At 31.5% G+C, this 17,897-nt stretch overlaps 1 protein-coding gene across 4 annotated transcripts in view; it reads right to left on the reverse strand.

Annotated features, from left to right (window-relative positions):
- LOC108912537 (protein retinal degeneration B) overlaps nt 1-17,897 on the reverse strand; it is a 70,491-nt gene that overhangs the window by 15,385 nt on the left and 37,209 nt on the right. For 3 of the 4 annotated variants that reach the window (XM_018717787.1, XM_018717788.2, XM_018717785.2), the window contains exons 5-16: nt 16,557-16,814; nt 13,858-14,007; nt 12,590-12,779; nt 10,249-10,400; nt 10,087-10,191; nt 9,838-10,026; nt 9,621-9,783; nt 9,398-9,561; nt 3,093-3,254; nt 2,692-2,877; nt 2,451-2,621; nt 26-154 (exon numbers count right to left, since the gene is read on the reverse strand). In XM_018717787.1, coding sequence (XP_018573303.1) covers nt 26-154; nt 2,451-2,621; nt 2,692-2,877; nt 3,093-3,254; nt 9,398-9,561; nt 9,621-9,783; nt 9,838-10,026; nt 10,087-10,191; nt 10,249-10,400; nt 12,590-12,779; nt 13,858-14,007; nt 16,557-16,814 — 2,019 coding nt within the window. The remainder of the gene's footprint in view (nt 1-25; nt 155-2,450; nt 2,622-2,691; nt 2,878-3,092; nt 3,255-9,397; nt 9,562-9,620; nt 9,784-9,837; nt 10,027-10,086; nt 10,192-10,248; nt 10,401-12,589; nt 12,780-13,857; nt 14,008-16,556; nt 16,815-17,897) is intronic. The other variant, XM_018717789.2, reaches the window with a different exon arrangement.

Genomic DNA, 17,897 nt, shown 5'->3' on the forward strand with positions numbered 1-17,897 from the left:
ATGCAAATTTCACAATTATACTTACAAGCATTAATAGCTTGGAGAGGAATATTATCAATCAAACCAGAGACCGTACTCTGAATAGAAACTTCAGATAAACGTCTAGGTTGCAATGTTTCACTAAACATTTGTGGGTTAGTTTGGAGAATCTCGACTAGAAGAATGTTAAGAATTTCAATAAAACTACTTATGATATTGACAATGTCACTACTTAGTTAAAAAAAAGTGTCATGCATTAGGTTGAGTTAGTAGTAAATTGCAACAGGTTCAAGAACTAAAAGTACATTCTGTCAAAAAAGTATCCGGAATTTCTCAATAAAATACAATATATTCAATTAATCATCTCCAATGAACAACTCACAACTTCAGTGATTTTTGTTTTTTAGCTTCCGACTCAAAATGTGTTCCATAAAGTGGTAATTTCAGTATGGGAGAGAGGGAAAAGTCAACAGGGGTTTTTTAGTCAAAAAAAAATTCATTCACAATTATCGCTTTGTGTAAAATCCAAGAACTGTCCTTCCATAAATTTGGTCTTTTGCAACAGATACTCACTTTATCGATATTTTCTTCAGTTGACGAAATTGAAGTACGAACAGAATTTGGCAAATCATCAACCACTTCTCGGCCAATGCTTTGTATAGTCGTTACGATATCAGTTGAAACCGCATAAAAACATTTAATTCATAAACTCTAAAATCCATAGGCGTCCAGAAAAATTTTGCCCTGTCTTGTCTAGAAATACTATATTCCGAGCTATATTCCTATTTAGTTGACGCTATTCTTGAGTTTTTTGTAAGTAATCTTCCCGAAGTGCAACTATACGTCGTGATTCCATAATTATCATACGATTGTCAAGTTTTTTATGTTTAAAACCGCATTGTAATAAAACATGTCATAAAGTATCTAAAGATTTATAATTATTATAATCAGAATATTCGCTTAATTTATATCAAATCACCTTTAAAGTAGGAACTTTATTTTCTTTATACATATTATAAATTGTGCGCGGCATTACATCTCGGTAAAATCGTCAATATTCTTTAATTTTGTATTTTTCTGTTTCTTCTTTGTACCATGATTAATAATGTCTCCTTTAATTACACGATAAATTGTCGTTATTGATATCTTAGTTAATTCGCTAATCCGTTCCCTAATTTCTTTAACACATCGTTCACTATTTTCTCTTTTCAAACATTCATATATATTTAAAACAATACGTTGGCTTAGTACTTGTAAATCTTTGTTTTTAAACTCTGAATTTGTTTCGACGCTTTGGACAAAAACCGGCTCGACTATTTGGGGATTTTCCCGGGTTATTTCGTTATCTTCGGTTTCAAAGGGTCTCCAGAAAGCCATGCTAAATTACTAGATAATTACATATAATATTTATTTTAATAACTATTACCCTTTACTGGTTACGATATGAACAAATATTAATATTAACTAATAATTAATAATACGTATTATACCAACAATAAATATACCACACGCTCTCCATGGTACTGCAAAGCCAAGTGAACCGCGTTTGACACCAAACTAATTATAGAATACCATGCAAAAAATTATTTACGACCTAGTGGACCTATACAGGTTTGCTTTGACAACCAGTGTGCTGCCTTCGATTCTACATCAGGCAGACTGGTCTACCAATACCGGACTCGCCCAATGGCTATTCGAGTATAAATTACGAGACGTCATGGCTAAAGCAGAAGAAATTTCAAGAGAAGTGCAGACAGATCCTGTGCTTTAAGATTCATAGGTTCCAATTGATATTGTAACAACTATACGGTATATGGTATGCTTGAATTTTTGATAAAACTGAATTACCGTACGCCTTTCCCAACATTTTTAACGATTCAGCACAAGAAATTCCGTTGGCAGCACAAAATTTTAGACAAAATGTTCAATAACAATATCTATGTAAAAATCGCAGAACACACTTTAAGTGCAAAATTAACAACTGTAAACAAACTACTTGACGAATTGTGCCCTATCTTCGCGTCAGAGTAGAATACAATGCTACCAATTTTCTATAAAAATAAAGTTTTGATCTACTTTACACTAAATTTTTAAATGACAAATTCCAGATAGTTTTTTGACAGACTGTATAATATTTCATATAATAACAAACTGTTTCTATTTTGACAAAAATACCAGATCACTACAATACTAGTGACTCGAAGAGCTACTGGCTAATAGTTTTTAGAAAACAAAAGCAACAATGGTTAATTTTAAAATCTCAGATATCTTGTCAATAACTATAAAGAATTGTTAAAAAAATTTACAAATGAAATTCTTTGAGTGACTAGTTATGAGATGCAAGAGGAAGATTTCAAATTTTCAATTCAAAGTTACGTTCAACAAAAAGTAATTATTTGCTACTACATGTTACTATATGAAATTTTATAATTATGCCATTACCGTCAAAAATAAAATATCCAAGAACTTACGCAAATGATAAGGTTGACCATTGCCCAAGGGGTATTTGGCATATCGGGAGACATTCACAGGTGGCAATATCGAGAATCTTGCTGACAAAAGAGGTTCCAATCTTGCAGCCACAGGATCAGTTGGATGGAACATATTATAAACTTGAAGACAGGTTGGACGGGTTATATTGTCTAAAAAATGATAAAGTGAAAGACCGCAGCACAAAATATTACAGCTTACAATTTATTTTTCTATACTCACTTGCTTTGTCGTCTTGGGCAGATATCTTTCTATATGCTAGAACTAACGCAAGTGGACTTCCAAACATGAAGAAGTCTGTTACATCAAACTCTAGTTTAATTTGTCCAGATTGGTCGCTCGTCGAAGAGGATCTTCTTCTTGGTGATGGTGCAGTTAAATATCCAGTTTCATTTATTTGTACATCGTCTAAAACACAGAACCAATAGTTCTTTCAAAATTACATACAACTACTGATTATTTAACTGTAACGGCTATAAACTTTTCTAAATCTAGCTTACTTTTAGTTACAGAAATTTCTTCATATAAAAAATTGCTTTATTTGATTAAGGTTACTATTAAAATCACTGTCTCAAAAATCCTTTTTTTAAATTTTTATATACTGTATTTTACATATAAATTACCTTTTTGATAATCATTATCCAGTATACTATTCTCACTACCATGTCTTGAAGAATACTTTGATGTTCTACACAAAGAATCGTAAGCTAAAATGGAACCTATGGAATCAGCTACAAAACACACCTGACCAGCAAAACCTTGCCCTTCGTCTGATTTAATAAAGTCTGAAATATAAATTGAAATCTTATACAGGATGTCTCTTAATGAATTAGGCTGAGTTAAATTATTTCTTAGGAACTACTAGAAGTTGAGAAAACTGATGGCACAGAGTTTTTTTTTAACTAAATTATCTGTCATTAAAACTGTTGATTATCTATATAAATAAAATTAAATACTGTTCGTTGGTAAGCGCAACACTTGGTAACATCTGGGCCGATTTGGCAATTTTTTTTTAAATCATATAATAATAATAATAACTTTATTTGACCAACAGTGTACAAGCACCATTTACAGAGCAAAATTTAAATATTCACAATTATAGTGCAAACACGATTCACAATTTCTATATATTCATACAAACAATCAAAAAATATTGAACAGGAAATATTTACATTACTATTTATCTAAACATACTTACGAATTAATTTAATAATTTCATTAATTGAAGAGTTGTTAATATCATATAAGTGTGCAAAGCTATTAAAATTTTTACTCATTACGTATAGTGGTCACTTCAGACGGATATTAGTTCTCACTCTAAACATATCAAAAGTAATACTTTGCCTAGAATGATACATAGACGTATTAAAAACAATTTGCCCTAAAAGGTCAGGAGAATCGATCTCAACATGCAGCAGTCTAAACAAAATATGTTTTCTTCTTAACTCTAGAGAATCAACATTAAACCTATTTGTTAAATAATTATAATATATTCCTCTTACAGGATATTGACCATCAACATTTAGAGCCAAATATTTTTAAAATCTCCTTTGCACTCTTTCTACTGCGAGAACATGAGGAATATATAAAAATTTATGGTCTGAAATTTGATGACGGACCTCAGGATAAATTCTGTTATATAATACTATTTCGAAACTTTAGCACAATTTGATAAAATAGAGATGGACCTGTAATTGATTATTTCAGATTTATCACCACTTTTAAACACCGGAACTACTTTGGCTTCTTTCCAAAGAGTTGGAAATATTTTGGCTTTCAGGGTGAGATTATTATAACTTAAAAAGAGTTTAAATGTTCGTAGCAGTTAGTAATAGTCCGAATAAGGGTTTTAGGGAAAGAAAAATTGGAAAAGTTGCTCGGTAAGCTAAAAAATTCTGGAAAAACTGAAAGCTTTTCGATCACCCACAAATTTATTGAAGTTTAGACAGGACGTCTGTCGGATCAGCTAGTTTCCAATAAATAATCTTGTGAAATAATATTTACCAACAAATCATTATTTCATTTTTATCATCAAATAAATCAAATATTTGATGACGATCAAACAAGATCTGCATTAATAATGCATTTTATAATATCTTAAAAAGACCGAGGTCAATACTTGCATATACAGGGTTTCCCACCACGAACTCCATTGATGGATATCTGGGAAACCGCTCAAAGGATTTTTTTGAAATTGTGATGGTGTGATACGGACCGTGGGGCCTACCAAGCTAAAATATTTTCAAGGTCATCGTACTTCCGGATATGCCAGAAGTCGATACTAACTTTCTTATTTTAAATGGAACCCCCTGTATATTATTGCATTTTTGGAAAGAGCATCTATTTGTAAGTTGAAAACATATAGCACACTCCATACTTAGGATTGACCGTTTCCGAGATATTTTGATTTTTAAGCAAAAATTGAGAGATGCAGACTGTCAGCAAAATTTAGTTTTCCCGGAAACATAGCTTTATTTTTTTGTGCAAATTCGACATTTTGTAGAGGAAGACCTAATTTATCGAATTTGACATGAACATTTTCCAGTCTTTATACAGGGTGGTCAAAAATTTTTTTTTACAAATATGAAGTCCAGAAAATGTGGAAAACTTGAAATTTTTAAATGGAAACCCCTAATTTTTTTTAACATATTCATATTCTGCACCAAAATTAAGTGTAATTTTGTTAAAGTTTCCCTTTACCTAAATCCAATGGTTTTCATTTTATTTACGAATAAACATTTACCTTTTCTTAAAATGATGTTTCCATCTGTTTCGCACATTTTAGGTTGGCCGTGACAGATGAGTAACAATACAACTGTCACAGGTTTTGACCAGCATTGAATTATACCTACAATATCTAAAAAGACATACATACTGATAAGGACAAATAAAATTGAAACCGGTATATGTCTGATGATTCCACTGAATAATTCTAGCTGTCTTTTAACACATATTGATTAAACCTGTATAATTCAATGCCAATCAAGGCATTAGCGGAGTAGTTGTTTCCTGCAATAACAACAATTAACCCTTAGGTTCCTCTAGTGGGTAATATGTCTGTAATAAATGCTGTTTGTGAACATATAAAGTCCTAGGTACTGAGTACCTGCTGTGCCTTGTGAAAAATATTGTTACTAATTTCTTAAAAGTACATAAGATTCTGTATAAAAGTGCTACTTTTAATAAATGTCATTATCAAATTGTTGCTACCAGTTTTACATAAAAATATCTATGAAGTCTATAATTCAAATAATTTATGTTACAAATATTTAGCTACAAATTTTTAAAATGATCTATAAAATCTCAGTTTTGTTTTAGAATCCAATGATCGGTTTTCGAAATATTTTTCTAAACTGTGTTTGGAACTTGTTGATGCAATTTTTTCAATAAATAATACTGTAAGATATTGATTGCTTATTTTGCACCATGTAAATTTCTCCTGTCATCTAAGACAACAAAATTTCTAAATTTTTGTAATTTATTTTTCTGTAATTATTTATGTTTATGTGATATAAAGTGCAAACTGACAAATCTGCAATATTCTTGCGTCATGTAATACTACAGCAGCTATATGAGCTGTTTCAGCCAGAGCAGGATATGAAATATTTAAGTTGAATTGGTCGAATACCAAAGCAAGCTTCAGAGAATTTTTACTGATATACTGTAGTATTTTATCACTTATTTGGTTAAATATTTTTTTTATCGTGTTTGTAATTAAAATTTAATAGATAATATCATGGATGAATAAATAAATGATTACGAATCATATAAAAGAAAACAGTTATTATATTAGCTGAACATTGCATAAAATAAAGGATTTGCTTAAAAAATCTGTCGGTAATATGTGACACGGATGTAACTATGTAATAATGGAATGTTGAATAAATTCTCAATGTTTTCCAACAGATGGAGTTACAAGAACTGCAAGCGGCTAGTTTAAGATGGTAACACACATATGAAATTCAGTGCATATTACTTCGCCGAAGTGTAAACTACATTTTTTCCGTAGTGTTAAACATGTCGAATTACGTGCCCAAGAAAGCATTTGCGGGCAATTTTACTGCATAACTTTATTCAAAAGAAATCTGAAGCTGAAGCACACAGAATTCTTATTGAGACTTACCGTGTCCATGCTTTGACACAAACAATATGCAGAGATTGGTTTAGATGCTTCAAAAATTATGATTTTTGAAGTGGTAGAAAAAAAGCCTCTGTGACACCGAAATAGTTTGAATACTCAGGTTATCTGCAGACTGAACTTGCAGAATCATTAGGTATTGACCACACAAACGTTTCTAAACGTTTGAAAGCATTAAGAATGATTCAAAAGCAAGGACATTGAGTGTGTACGAGTTGCAACCGAGAAACGTCCAATGGCGTCTTTGCACGTGTGAACAGCTGCTTCAACATCAGAAAAAGGATGGTTTCTTGCATGGTATTGTAAATGGCGATGAAAAATTGATAAGCTAAGATAATCTTAAGCGTAGAAAATCATGGGACAAGCCCCACCATGCGTCAACATCGTCAGCAAAGCCGAATATCCATGGTTCCAAGCCTCTGCTCTGCATTTGGTTGCATCAGCTGGGCGTAGTTTATTATGAGCTGCTCCACTGAGTGAAACCATCATGAGAGATCGAGCGATTTTGCAGCATGACAACGCTCGGACACATGTTGCAATACCCGTGAAAACCTACCTGGAAACTATTAAATACTCCTATCTCATCTGCCATATTCACCAGACATTGTCCTTTCCGATTATCACTTGTTCTGATTGATGGCACATGGCCTGGCTAAGCAGTAGTTCCCTTCTTATGAAGATGCCAAAGAATGTATAGATTCTTGGATAGCCACAAAAGATGGACAATACTTTCAGTGAAAATTTTACACCTGTCATTTTGAGCCAATTACATACTGTAATTTCGACAGTTGCCCATGGCAACCTTCAAATTTTTCGGATTTTTTTTTCCTTTTGCCAAGCTAGGCAAACAAAATTAATAAGTGGAATTTTTTTTTATGACAGCTGTCATATGGTTCAAAAATCAGTACCTATCCAGAATTTTGCTTTGTAATGTTTTTATTTATTTTAAAATAATAAATAGATACCAATAATTATTTACCAAATATTTGTTCCGAGATTTCTTCTATTAACGCTAAATGTTTTTGAAATTCTGGCTGGAACTCTTCTCTGCAACAGAGAGTAACGAGGAGCATAATTATTAACTTTATTTTTAATTTCCATCAGATGTCTGTGTTTCATAAAATATATGTAATAATTTGATGAAATTTTGTTCTGCTGAGCCCTGGTTTTACGTAAAAAAGATGGGATATATTCCTCCAAAATCTTTTGAATAACTGCGAAAAGGTTTTATTGATGCGGACTGATTCCAGTTTTTTCAGTAAATATGGCAAATACTTTAAATTTTTATGAGACATAAGAATGTCCCCTATTTTGGTGCAAGAATTACATATACTATAAGGTTTTAAATTAGTTTTTTGGTTGTTCTCTGCCATGATTTAATTGTAAAGAATTAGAAGATAGAGGAAATGACCGTCAATGTGATGTATAGCGAAGACGAATTTGACATCACAAGCCTAAGCCTATACTTGATTGCAGTTATGATTTCTTAAGAATCATTGATATTTGCCATAGACATCGGTTTACCACAAAAACTTACTTTCCTTCTATTTTAGTAATACTAAGTGAATTGTACTGCAAACATAAATATCATAATTCAAAAATCAAATGCCTTTTTTATTACTAAAGTGCAAGGAATGTGTTTTTTTATGTTTTAATAAGAATTATTGATAAACTGCCATGGACATCAGTTTTCTACAAAAACTTACCTATATAGTCAAATTTGCCACTTCTGCTTTTATGTTTTTACAATTTTCATTTTCAAAACAAGCCATTTTTGAATTTAAAAAAATACATGAAATGCGATTAAATTATGTGACGTTTAAGGGCCCCATATTCTTTAAATAGTGTTTTCCGCAAAGACAAATAATTTCAAACATTTAATAACTGAATAATCTAAAGCTTATCAAATAATAGGAATGTTATGTCATGCCATCTGGTTATTTTCAAAGACGCCGCAGTAAAACGAATAAACAGGTGCAAAAAACGATCAAACCATCAAGGCTTTAGGTACTGAAATCTTCGAAAATACTAACTTTTTTATTTATAATTCCACATGTAAATATTCTTATAACATTTACTTGCTTAGTCCTACATATAAAATTGTTTACTTTTATTTATAAGTACGTGAAAATAATTCTTAAAATGTGGGGTTAGAATAACAGCAAACGCATGTTCTACAAACGCTTTTTTGTTAGTTATTATTTTATTTGAGTAAATTTAAATGGTAACAATGAATAAACAAAACATCAAGGATTTTTGTTCTACACGTTTTACTTTCAAAGATTTCAGTACCTAAAAACGCCAGAAATTTCACTATTTCTCGGCCGGGAATATGGCCACCTTAAGAAGAAACAAATATGTCATGCACCACAAAACAATGTCTACCTGTCAAGGCAACTTTATTTTGGGGAAATAAGTTTCAAAATGAAACATGTCAAATTTTTAAAATAAATTTTGGTTGTAAAATTTTCTTACCAAATCCCCCACGTCCCTGAATTAATGTCCAGAAATTTTTCCTCAATCACGCATTTTTCTAGAAAATGCGTTCCTTCAGAAAAATTTCCAGAAATAATTCAAGCACTAGGGAGATTATAAGTGAAAATTTTTTTAAATAAAGCATTAATTTTCACGAGAAAACAGCGACAACTTATTCAACATCTCATTATTATATAACGTTTTACTGAAATTGCAGAGGAAAAATATACTTTACAAACTTAATATAAATAAATATTATATTAATAATTGTAAAACTGTATATTTCATTAAGAGTTATAAATTTGCATAAATTACCTTGATATGCAGCATTTGCTGCAGTGATTGTCCGTGACACAGCTTCGATATAGTCAGAAGTTGAGGAAGCTAATATAGGAATAGCACCAATAGGAATGGAATCGTGAGTGATTTGTGGTACGTCTATACACGAGGGAGAAACATCAAAACTGTATGGACTAAGGCTGAAAACAAGAAAGATTCTATTTAGGAGACGATACTTAACCAAACTAAATATTCTTACCTGGATAATATTCCTAATCCTTCTGTACAAATTGAGGGACAAGACACTAATCTTATTGCAATGTGACCAATTAACGATGGATAATGTTGCCGCATCACCATCTCGAATGCACCACGGAAAGTAGTGACGTCGGATTTCTTTGCAGCCATATCTACATTAGCATCTAAAGACAAAAAAACATCGCAAATTGTAATCATTAGCAGGAAAATAATATTACCTAATACACTTCCAGCATGGAGGACTAATATTAATACTGTTGTGTTACAGGGTTGATGAGCTGGTGAAGCACTTGGTGAGTCCGGGCAAGAGGCATCAAGGGAGTTTATTTTCGCTCTCTGCATTAATCGTCTGTTACCCCGTTCACTAGCTACTCTCTGTAGGAATGTTGGTGAAAATATGCTGTCTTCTGCAAGACATTTCCAGATGATAAATTGATGGTATTATAAATTAAATGAAAACTTTTTACCTTGTTTGTCTACAGTAACAGTCGTCGGTGATGCTGTATCTACTTCCTCTTCAGTAAGGAGGTCTACGGAACTCCATTTTGCTAACGAAGAAGAATCCGTCATATCTGGAATCAAAACAATATTAATAAGCTTCTATTACCATTATTACTTTAATGATATACCTTCACAATCGAAATATTCCTCATCGGCTGGTGATTCCGAATCTCTACCTAAACTTTCTATCCGCCAATTAGCCACTTGTAGATCAAAACTTTTAATCGATGATGAACTAGGAGAGTGTAAATTGCGTGGTTGGTGCCATTTTTCTTCTTTTCTAAAATTTGTAGATAGAAGTAAATGGATTTTTATTAATGTATATAGAACAGTGGTTCCCAACTTTTGAGAGATGGCAGACCACTAAAGCCTGTATCAGACAATGTAATTTTGTTGCAGAGATTATTTGGTTGCCGCAATAGAATCCATGAAATTTTTCTTAGCAGACTATGTAATTATGTCCCGGCAACTGAATTGCATGAATTAGAACATGCTCTTTTCCGTGCAACAAAATTGCATGGATTCTAGTTGCTTTTATGAAGATTTGTTTATTACCAACCTAGCTGTTGATCATGGTTGTTGTTAGTAACACTGTTAAAGCCACTATTAAAGCTATACAGCAATTTACTTTTAAATTTTCATCCATTGCAATGTTTTGCTTGAATAAAAAACAATTGTTTACAAAATACATACAAGAAATTTGACATGTTAAACAATGCACAGTTGGTAACAATACTACAAACTAAACAAATTGCAGCAATTCTGTCCCAATGTATGATAATAAGCGTGCAATTTTATCCCCGCAATTTTGTCGCTGCAACTAAATTGCATTGTCTGACACAGGCTTAAAGCAATACTTGGCTCTTCAGGGAGCATGTGTTATAACTCGTCCAAAAAATAAGATGAATTTGTTTAAAAAATAAAAAACTTCATTTATGCTTCCAAATCAATTTCGTCGCCTTCAAAGTGTTTCCCACCCAATACAATGCAATTATGCCAACGTTTTTTCCAACTCTCGAAACAGTCTGAAAAGTCCTTTTTCGGTATGGCCTTCAATGCTTCCGTCGATTCAGCATTTATTTCCTAGATGGAGTTAAAACAATATCCACGAAGTGAGTTTAGGGAACAGCCAGAAGTCACTTGGTCTAAATCAGGCAAATACGGTGGTTGAGGAACGATATGAGTTGAATTTTTAGCGAAATGGTCTCGAATTATCAATGCTGTGTGAGTCGGTGCATAATCATGATGCAGAAACCAAGAGTCGTCTGTCCATAACTCCGGCCTTTTGTGGCAAATAGCATCACGCAAACAAAGCATAACACTCAAATAATAATATTTCTTGTTAACAGTTTGGCTAGTTGGAAAAAATTCATAGTGCACTACGCTTTGACAATCAAAGAAAACTGTCAATATAACCTTGATTTTTGAGTGACTGGCGTGGTTTTTTTGGTCTTGGTTTCCAGGTCGTAAACGTAGATCCAAATCTTTGCGTTTTATGACGTCTTGGTAGTCAGAAATCATTGTTTCACATATGTCAACGGGATGCTGTGTTTCAAATAAGTTGAGCGTTTTTGAAACCAAACAAGATTTGAAGCGTCTAAGGTACAATGAATTTTTTAAAATGGTATTTACTGAACCTTTTGAAACAAGGTCTCTCATTGTTAACTGACGTTTTTCGAGCATAAGATCTTTGATTTCATTACGTGTTGTTCATCAGCTGACTTTGATGATCTTATGACATGCTATTCGTCCTTAACGCTTTCTCTATCTTCTTTAAAGTCTTTGTATCACTTGTAAACATTTTTGAGACATAACCTTGTCACCAAAGGCCTTCTGTAACATCCTCAACGTTTCCGCGGCAGAATATTCATTCCGCAAACAAAATTTAATGCAAATTCTGTGTTCAAAAAAATCAGACAGTGAAAATTGATAAACTCAATTTCGTATGTTTACAAAAATATGAGCAGAAATTGAATATATTTAATCAAAACTCTGCATAGATATCAAAAACAGTACCACCAACCTACAATTATAAAAACACACTTTTATTCCGAAACAAGACACAAACATTCTTAAAAAATATAACAAACTATTATTAGGCCCAAAAAACGTTCCCTAACGAGATTTCTTAGCCTGCATTTGCTTCACTAGCAGAGAATTTTTATGACGTTGATGATGCTACTTAATGATACGCCCATATCGTCAACTCTGAGCTTTACTTTGGTTATGTACAGTGAATGAAAGTTTAGGGCTTTCCTTTCGGATAAATTAAGATGTCAAACTATTTGGGAACACGCGATTAGACTAATTTGAACCGCCTGTGGTCCTCAGATCACCGGTTGGGAACCACTGATATAAAATGTTGAAACATCTTGCATTCTGGTTAAACGAATAAGGCCGCTACCACATACAATTAAAATCTCACATTGTTTTATGTAGAAGAAAATTATTTTTTTAATATTAACTTACTTAATAGACAACATTTCATCTTCCGGTGAAAGATCAGCATCAGAGCTTGCAGCAGTTTGTATAGCTGGAATGCTCGTATTTTTTGTTAATAACGGACTGTCTTCAGATACCTCAATGCTACCAAGAGTGGCAGCTAATGTTTTACAAGGGTCCTCTTTAGCCGCACTGTTATTTAAATTATCATCTTCATCTGCAAATAAACACATCTATTTACAGGAATAGCACTGCAAGTATTTTGTATTGTAAGTATAAAGAGTATTAACTTTAAATGGGAGTCATATATTTTTTTTTACTCCTTTGTAATTTTTATACCATCGCTGGACAAGATAGTATAACCTCAAACAACCGCAAACACATAGAGAGTTATAGCATGCATTGTTGTCAAATCTCACCTCTCTTGACTCGTATACATGTCTTATAACATCACACATAAATTTAACAATAAATAAATAACAACCTAAACTAGGTCACTGTCATTGACGTTGAATTTTACAAACTAGACACAGTGCTTTAAGAAAATAGCAACAAATACTTTTTATTAAAAACTTAAAATGATTTAAAAAAATATTCCAAATCTATCAAAGTAGTATTTTATAAAACACAAAGAATTAATTAAAAAGAAAGTGTTACTTACAAATAGTAAAGGATGCCTATCCACATACATATTTGTTAATGTTTAATAAATCATGTAAAAAATATATTTTTTAAACACTCAAAATTTTTCTTAGTACTTTGACGTCAACATAAAAAAAATGTTAACTTTAAAACACGTTGCAAAGTCGTAGAAAAAACAATCCGTTCTTATGAAATTATTTTCTATTACAGTTTCAATCTGTCATTCCGTTAGTCGACACAGTTGGTTTAAAAAAGTAACAACATACAACACTAGCAAGCATGCACATCGTCACAAACAAGAGTTTATGTGCAATTTTAAAAAGAATTGTAATTTGACTATGACTAAAAAATAAATACTGACCCCCATTTAAAGTAGCACCCTGTATATGAATATTTAAAATGAAGTAGAAACTATAAAATGTATTTTTCTTTAAGAAAATCCTACCTGAAAAAACTGGACATCAGGTATAGAAAACGATAAATAATGGAAAATACTAAACTAATTATTTTCTTTAAATAAATAAGGAAATGGACATCCTTAAAACAGTTATTCTTAAAAAATATAACGTCTTAAGGAAATACAAGCAAAAACAGAGACGACTTTCTAAAATCAATGTAAAGTACTGAATTTGCATGTCATAATTAATGCATACCTATTTCATCTTCAATTTGACCCATCTTCCTTTTCAGAGCTAACTGGGTCTGCCTTTCAATTTCCCGTATATCTTCCATTGTTAACCCATGCCACTCGTCCTGCCATGCCCACGCCTGTCTGTGAGCCCTAAGCATTGTTTTCCTGAGAGCTAGAAAATATTAAGACAGAAATAAACATTACTGACTTTGTCACATTGAATATGCAATTGGTTTTATAGTAAATAAAAAATCTTTACAGGCTCTGCTGAAAATGTTCCTGCAGTGCTTCGGAGCACCTGCTTAGCACGATCACTCATGCGGTGCGCTCTGATTCATCACTGTTACCTGTAGGTCAGAAGACGTTGAGGATACTCAAAAGGTTACCAGGGTACGCTACTGTCATAATAAATTTGTATATGTGAGTCTGTACAGCTGCAAAGTGACGCCAAGCATGCGTTCATTTTTCCTTTGCATTCTCCATTTTGTGTATTTTCCTCGAAACCACTTTTTTCAATCTTAGCGAACTAATTACTTCAACACGGTTGCAGGGATCACTTTGAAATTTTGATAGTAGCTTCACAATTAGATTCTCTATAGAAGTACGTAGGGGGTTTTCGATTCGATTTGAACTTTTATTTTATAAATAATTAACTGCTTATTTTTTGGCAAAAAAATCTAAATTTTTTTTCAAGAGTGCGCCGTTTTTACAATATTTCATTTAAAAAAAATCCTACGTACTTCTATAGCCAATAGTAGAAAGATAATAAATATCTTCGATTTTTTCTAGATTTAAAATTGCAAAAGGTATTAGTTTGCTTCTGGAGTTGCTTTTTAAAATGGTCATTTTGAAGATTAGCTCTTTCGTAGCTATTTTGTACAATAATGATAATAAAAAATTATTTTATCTTTATCCGGCCGAGTTTTTTTTTGGTTATCACTTTTTACGGTAATGAACAATAATACTTGTCTTAATTAGAATTAAAATTACAATTGGCAAGCAATAGATTGTCATAATATAAAAAAAATCATTCAAATTTCATCATCCCCATTTTAGATCGACTGGTTCTTAGTGGGACACAATGTATAAATTTTTTTAATCGGTTAGCCACTGTACTCTCTCACTAAATAAAAGGAGAACAAGCATATGAGGTTTTAGTTGTACTTCCTATTAAGAGATGACACAAATAAATTGTAGCTTCTAAAGTTCCTAGATTGACCAAATTCTTGTTTGCTCAAATATAGCAGTTTGACATATATGTCAATTCGTAAAATTTATATAAAAAATCTATTAATTGTTGTAGTATTATAAACAGAAATATTGAGGAATTACATAATTAATTGTACATTAATTAATTGAATTGAAAATTCAAACTTATATATCAAGTTTGTCAATAAAAATTTTATATAAGTATTTGGAAACAGGACTTTTATTCCAAAATGACAGTTGACTGTGGTACTTTATCAATATCTAGAGACTTTAGTAGCCTTTATAAAGGCCTTTAGAGGCTTTATAAAGGACAGTGGTAATAAATAGCATCACAGTATGTTAATTGGCACCGCCATTAACGGCAAGTGTTAAAATTGATGGTTTTGTATTTTTTAGAAAATATTTTGATATTCGTGGTAACTTTTATGCTTTGGTTATTATAAATTGGAAAGACAACCATTTTCAGATTTATAAAACTATTATCTAATTAATTAAATATAATCAAATATATTCAATGATATATAATCTGTTTCAGTTTACTTTTAATTCAGTTAGTTAAAAACTAAACATTGTTAAATTTTTAGTGGGTGGGCAACGGTTTGTATATTTTAATGGAAAAATTTCTGGCAATTATTGTGGAAATTTTTTCAGATGCGTATTTAAATAATCAATGCACTTTAGAATAATGATGTTTTTTGTAGTTTAAAATAATTCAGTTAAAAATTAAATGCCAATGGTCAAATTAGTCATACGGCAAATATGATATGTCAAATCGACATTTAAATTGCACAATGGGCAGGCCTTAACCATCTATTGTCGTCATTGTCCTTATAAAGATAATGTAATAGCCATTCTTCCAATGATTTTATGGCAATACCTGAAAAGGTAGCAAAACTCCCATTAGAATTGATGATAGTATACAGAGTGTTACAATATTCAACTCACAAAATTGTACGGTGATTGGTTCTCTGTTCAAGTGGAGATAAGTCTGCACATACTTCGTTTTTTAGATATAAATTCATAAGTTTTAATATTATTTAGTTATATTCATTTATTTTGTACATTTACTGACAATGTTTTGTGCATTTGGTAGATGGATTGGTACTAATAGTGATATCCGCTGATCAGACTTAAAACCTTGTTATTACAGTTCTAAGTGCGTAAAAACTAGATTCCATAAAATAACTTTGCTTTAATTCTCATTTTGATGAAGAACCTTCCTAATACTTCTAAAAATTTTCAATTCATGACATTATGGAAAGCTTAGCAAATTTTTAAGGTACTTAGGTAAGGTACCTATTTCAATTAATTGTTTATTTAACCAAAATAATGCAACAATTGTTGTTTCAAAATCGAAATTCATACCAAATAATTTTAAATTCCTTACAAATTATACTAAAAATTAATTGTTAATTTGCAGACGTAGAGAATAAAGAAAACAAAATCACGTTCTACTTTATACTATTTTGATTTCACTTATTCTCGCTATTTATACTTCTAAATTAAACAAACCTGTATCATGAATAAATCTCTCTATTTTCGTTTGCATTCCCCAGTATCGGAACTCTACCCTACACAGCTTGTAAGCACACATAAGAGCTTTGCCGTTTGGTAATGGTTGAGGCTTTCCCCTCACTTCTTCCCAATATTCTTCCAACCAATTTACGTCCAATGGACCACGACCAGACTTTTCTGATCTATAATACATAGGATCCTCTTCCCTCACATAGTCTGTACCATACAATTGGTCTTTAACAACATCTATCACATCTATAATTACAAGAATGTTTTTGAAAATTCTTTTTATATTAAAACTAACACAATATTATGTAGTAAAAATATTTCAAGAAATAACCCCTTGGATTATATTAAGGAAAAAGCTTGTATCACCTATGTCCTAAATAGCTTTGCTTTTGAGATACAGGGTGTTAACATTTTTTAATAATATTTATTTAAATATAGTTGAAAATGTTTGATGTAGACTGATAAAACATGAGTGGCTTATTGAGGTAAATTGGTGTATTTAACTTCTAATTACACTTCAAATGAAAAAAAAATCCGTTTTACCATTTTATCCAGAAAATAAGCCATTCTTGAGTTATTTTAAAAATCTAAAATATTCCCCCTATTTCCTTCCCTTATTTTTAAATCTGGTATCAAAGTAGCTAAACTGTTTGAGTCATTAATTTGTGATTACGTTAAACCACTTGTTAATAATACCCTCATAGGCCAGCATTTCGGATTTGTAATCGGTAGGTCTACTGAACTCAATTGATTGCATTATATAAGTTTCCTGTCTGGAGCATTGGAGAGGAAGGAGCAAGTATATGCCATTTCTCCATTGACTTCTCCATGGGTTTTGACAAAAATTCAAGACAGATAACAGATAATTTGTATTAAAAAATTGGCTCTATTCTCATGAAATATTAGTGCCCCTAGGTGTACCACAACGTTCTCATCTAGGCGCATTTGTTTTTAACATATTTATTAATGTCATAAAACATTGTTTTAAGTTTTCTCAATTCCTTCTACTTGCTGCCGATTTAAAATTCTTCTTAATTAGTTCTATTTTTGATTGATTGTGAGACTATATACAGTCTGATCTTGTTGATTAGTGTACAAATAATGGGATATCCCTCAAAAATGCTTTTCAATAAATTTATCACATCGAGAAATAAAATGAATAATTCATATTCTACATGTGTAGAAAATTTAATTCTTTAGACGTATATTTCTTAAAAAGTTCAAAATTTCTATGCCAGTGATGACCTTTCGATGAAGACATTATATTTAAAATCTTATTTATAACCAAAGATTTCTGGAGCTTTCTTTTGTAAAAAGAATATTTTTACT

The sequence above is a fragment of the Anoplophora glabripennis genome, unplaced genomic scaffold, assembly GCF_000390285.2.
Source record: "Anoplophora glabripennis isolate ALB-LARVAE unplaced genomic scaffold, Agla_2.0 scaffold636, whole genome shotgun sequence".
In the NCBI taxonomy this organism is placed as follows: Eukaryota; Metazoa; Arthropoda; class Insecta; order Coleoptera; family Cerambycidae; genus Anoplophora; species Anoplophora glabripennis.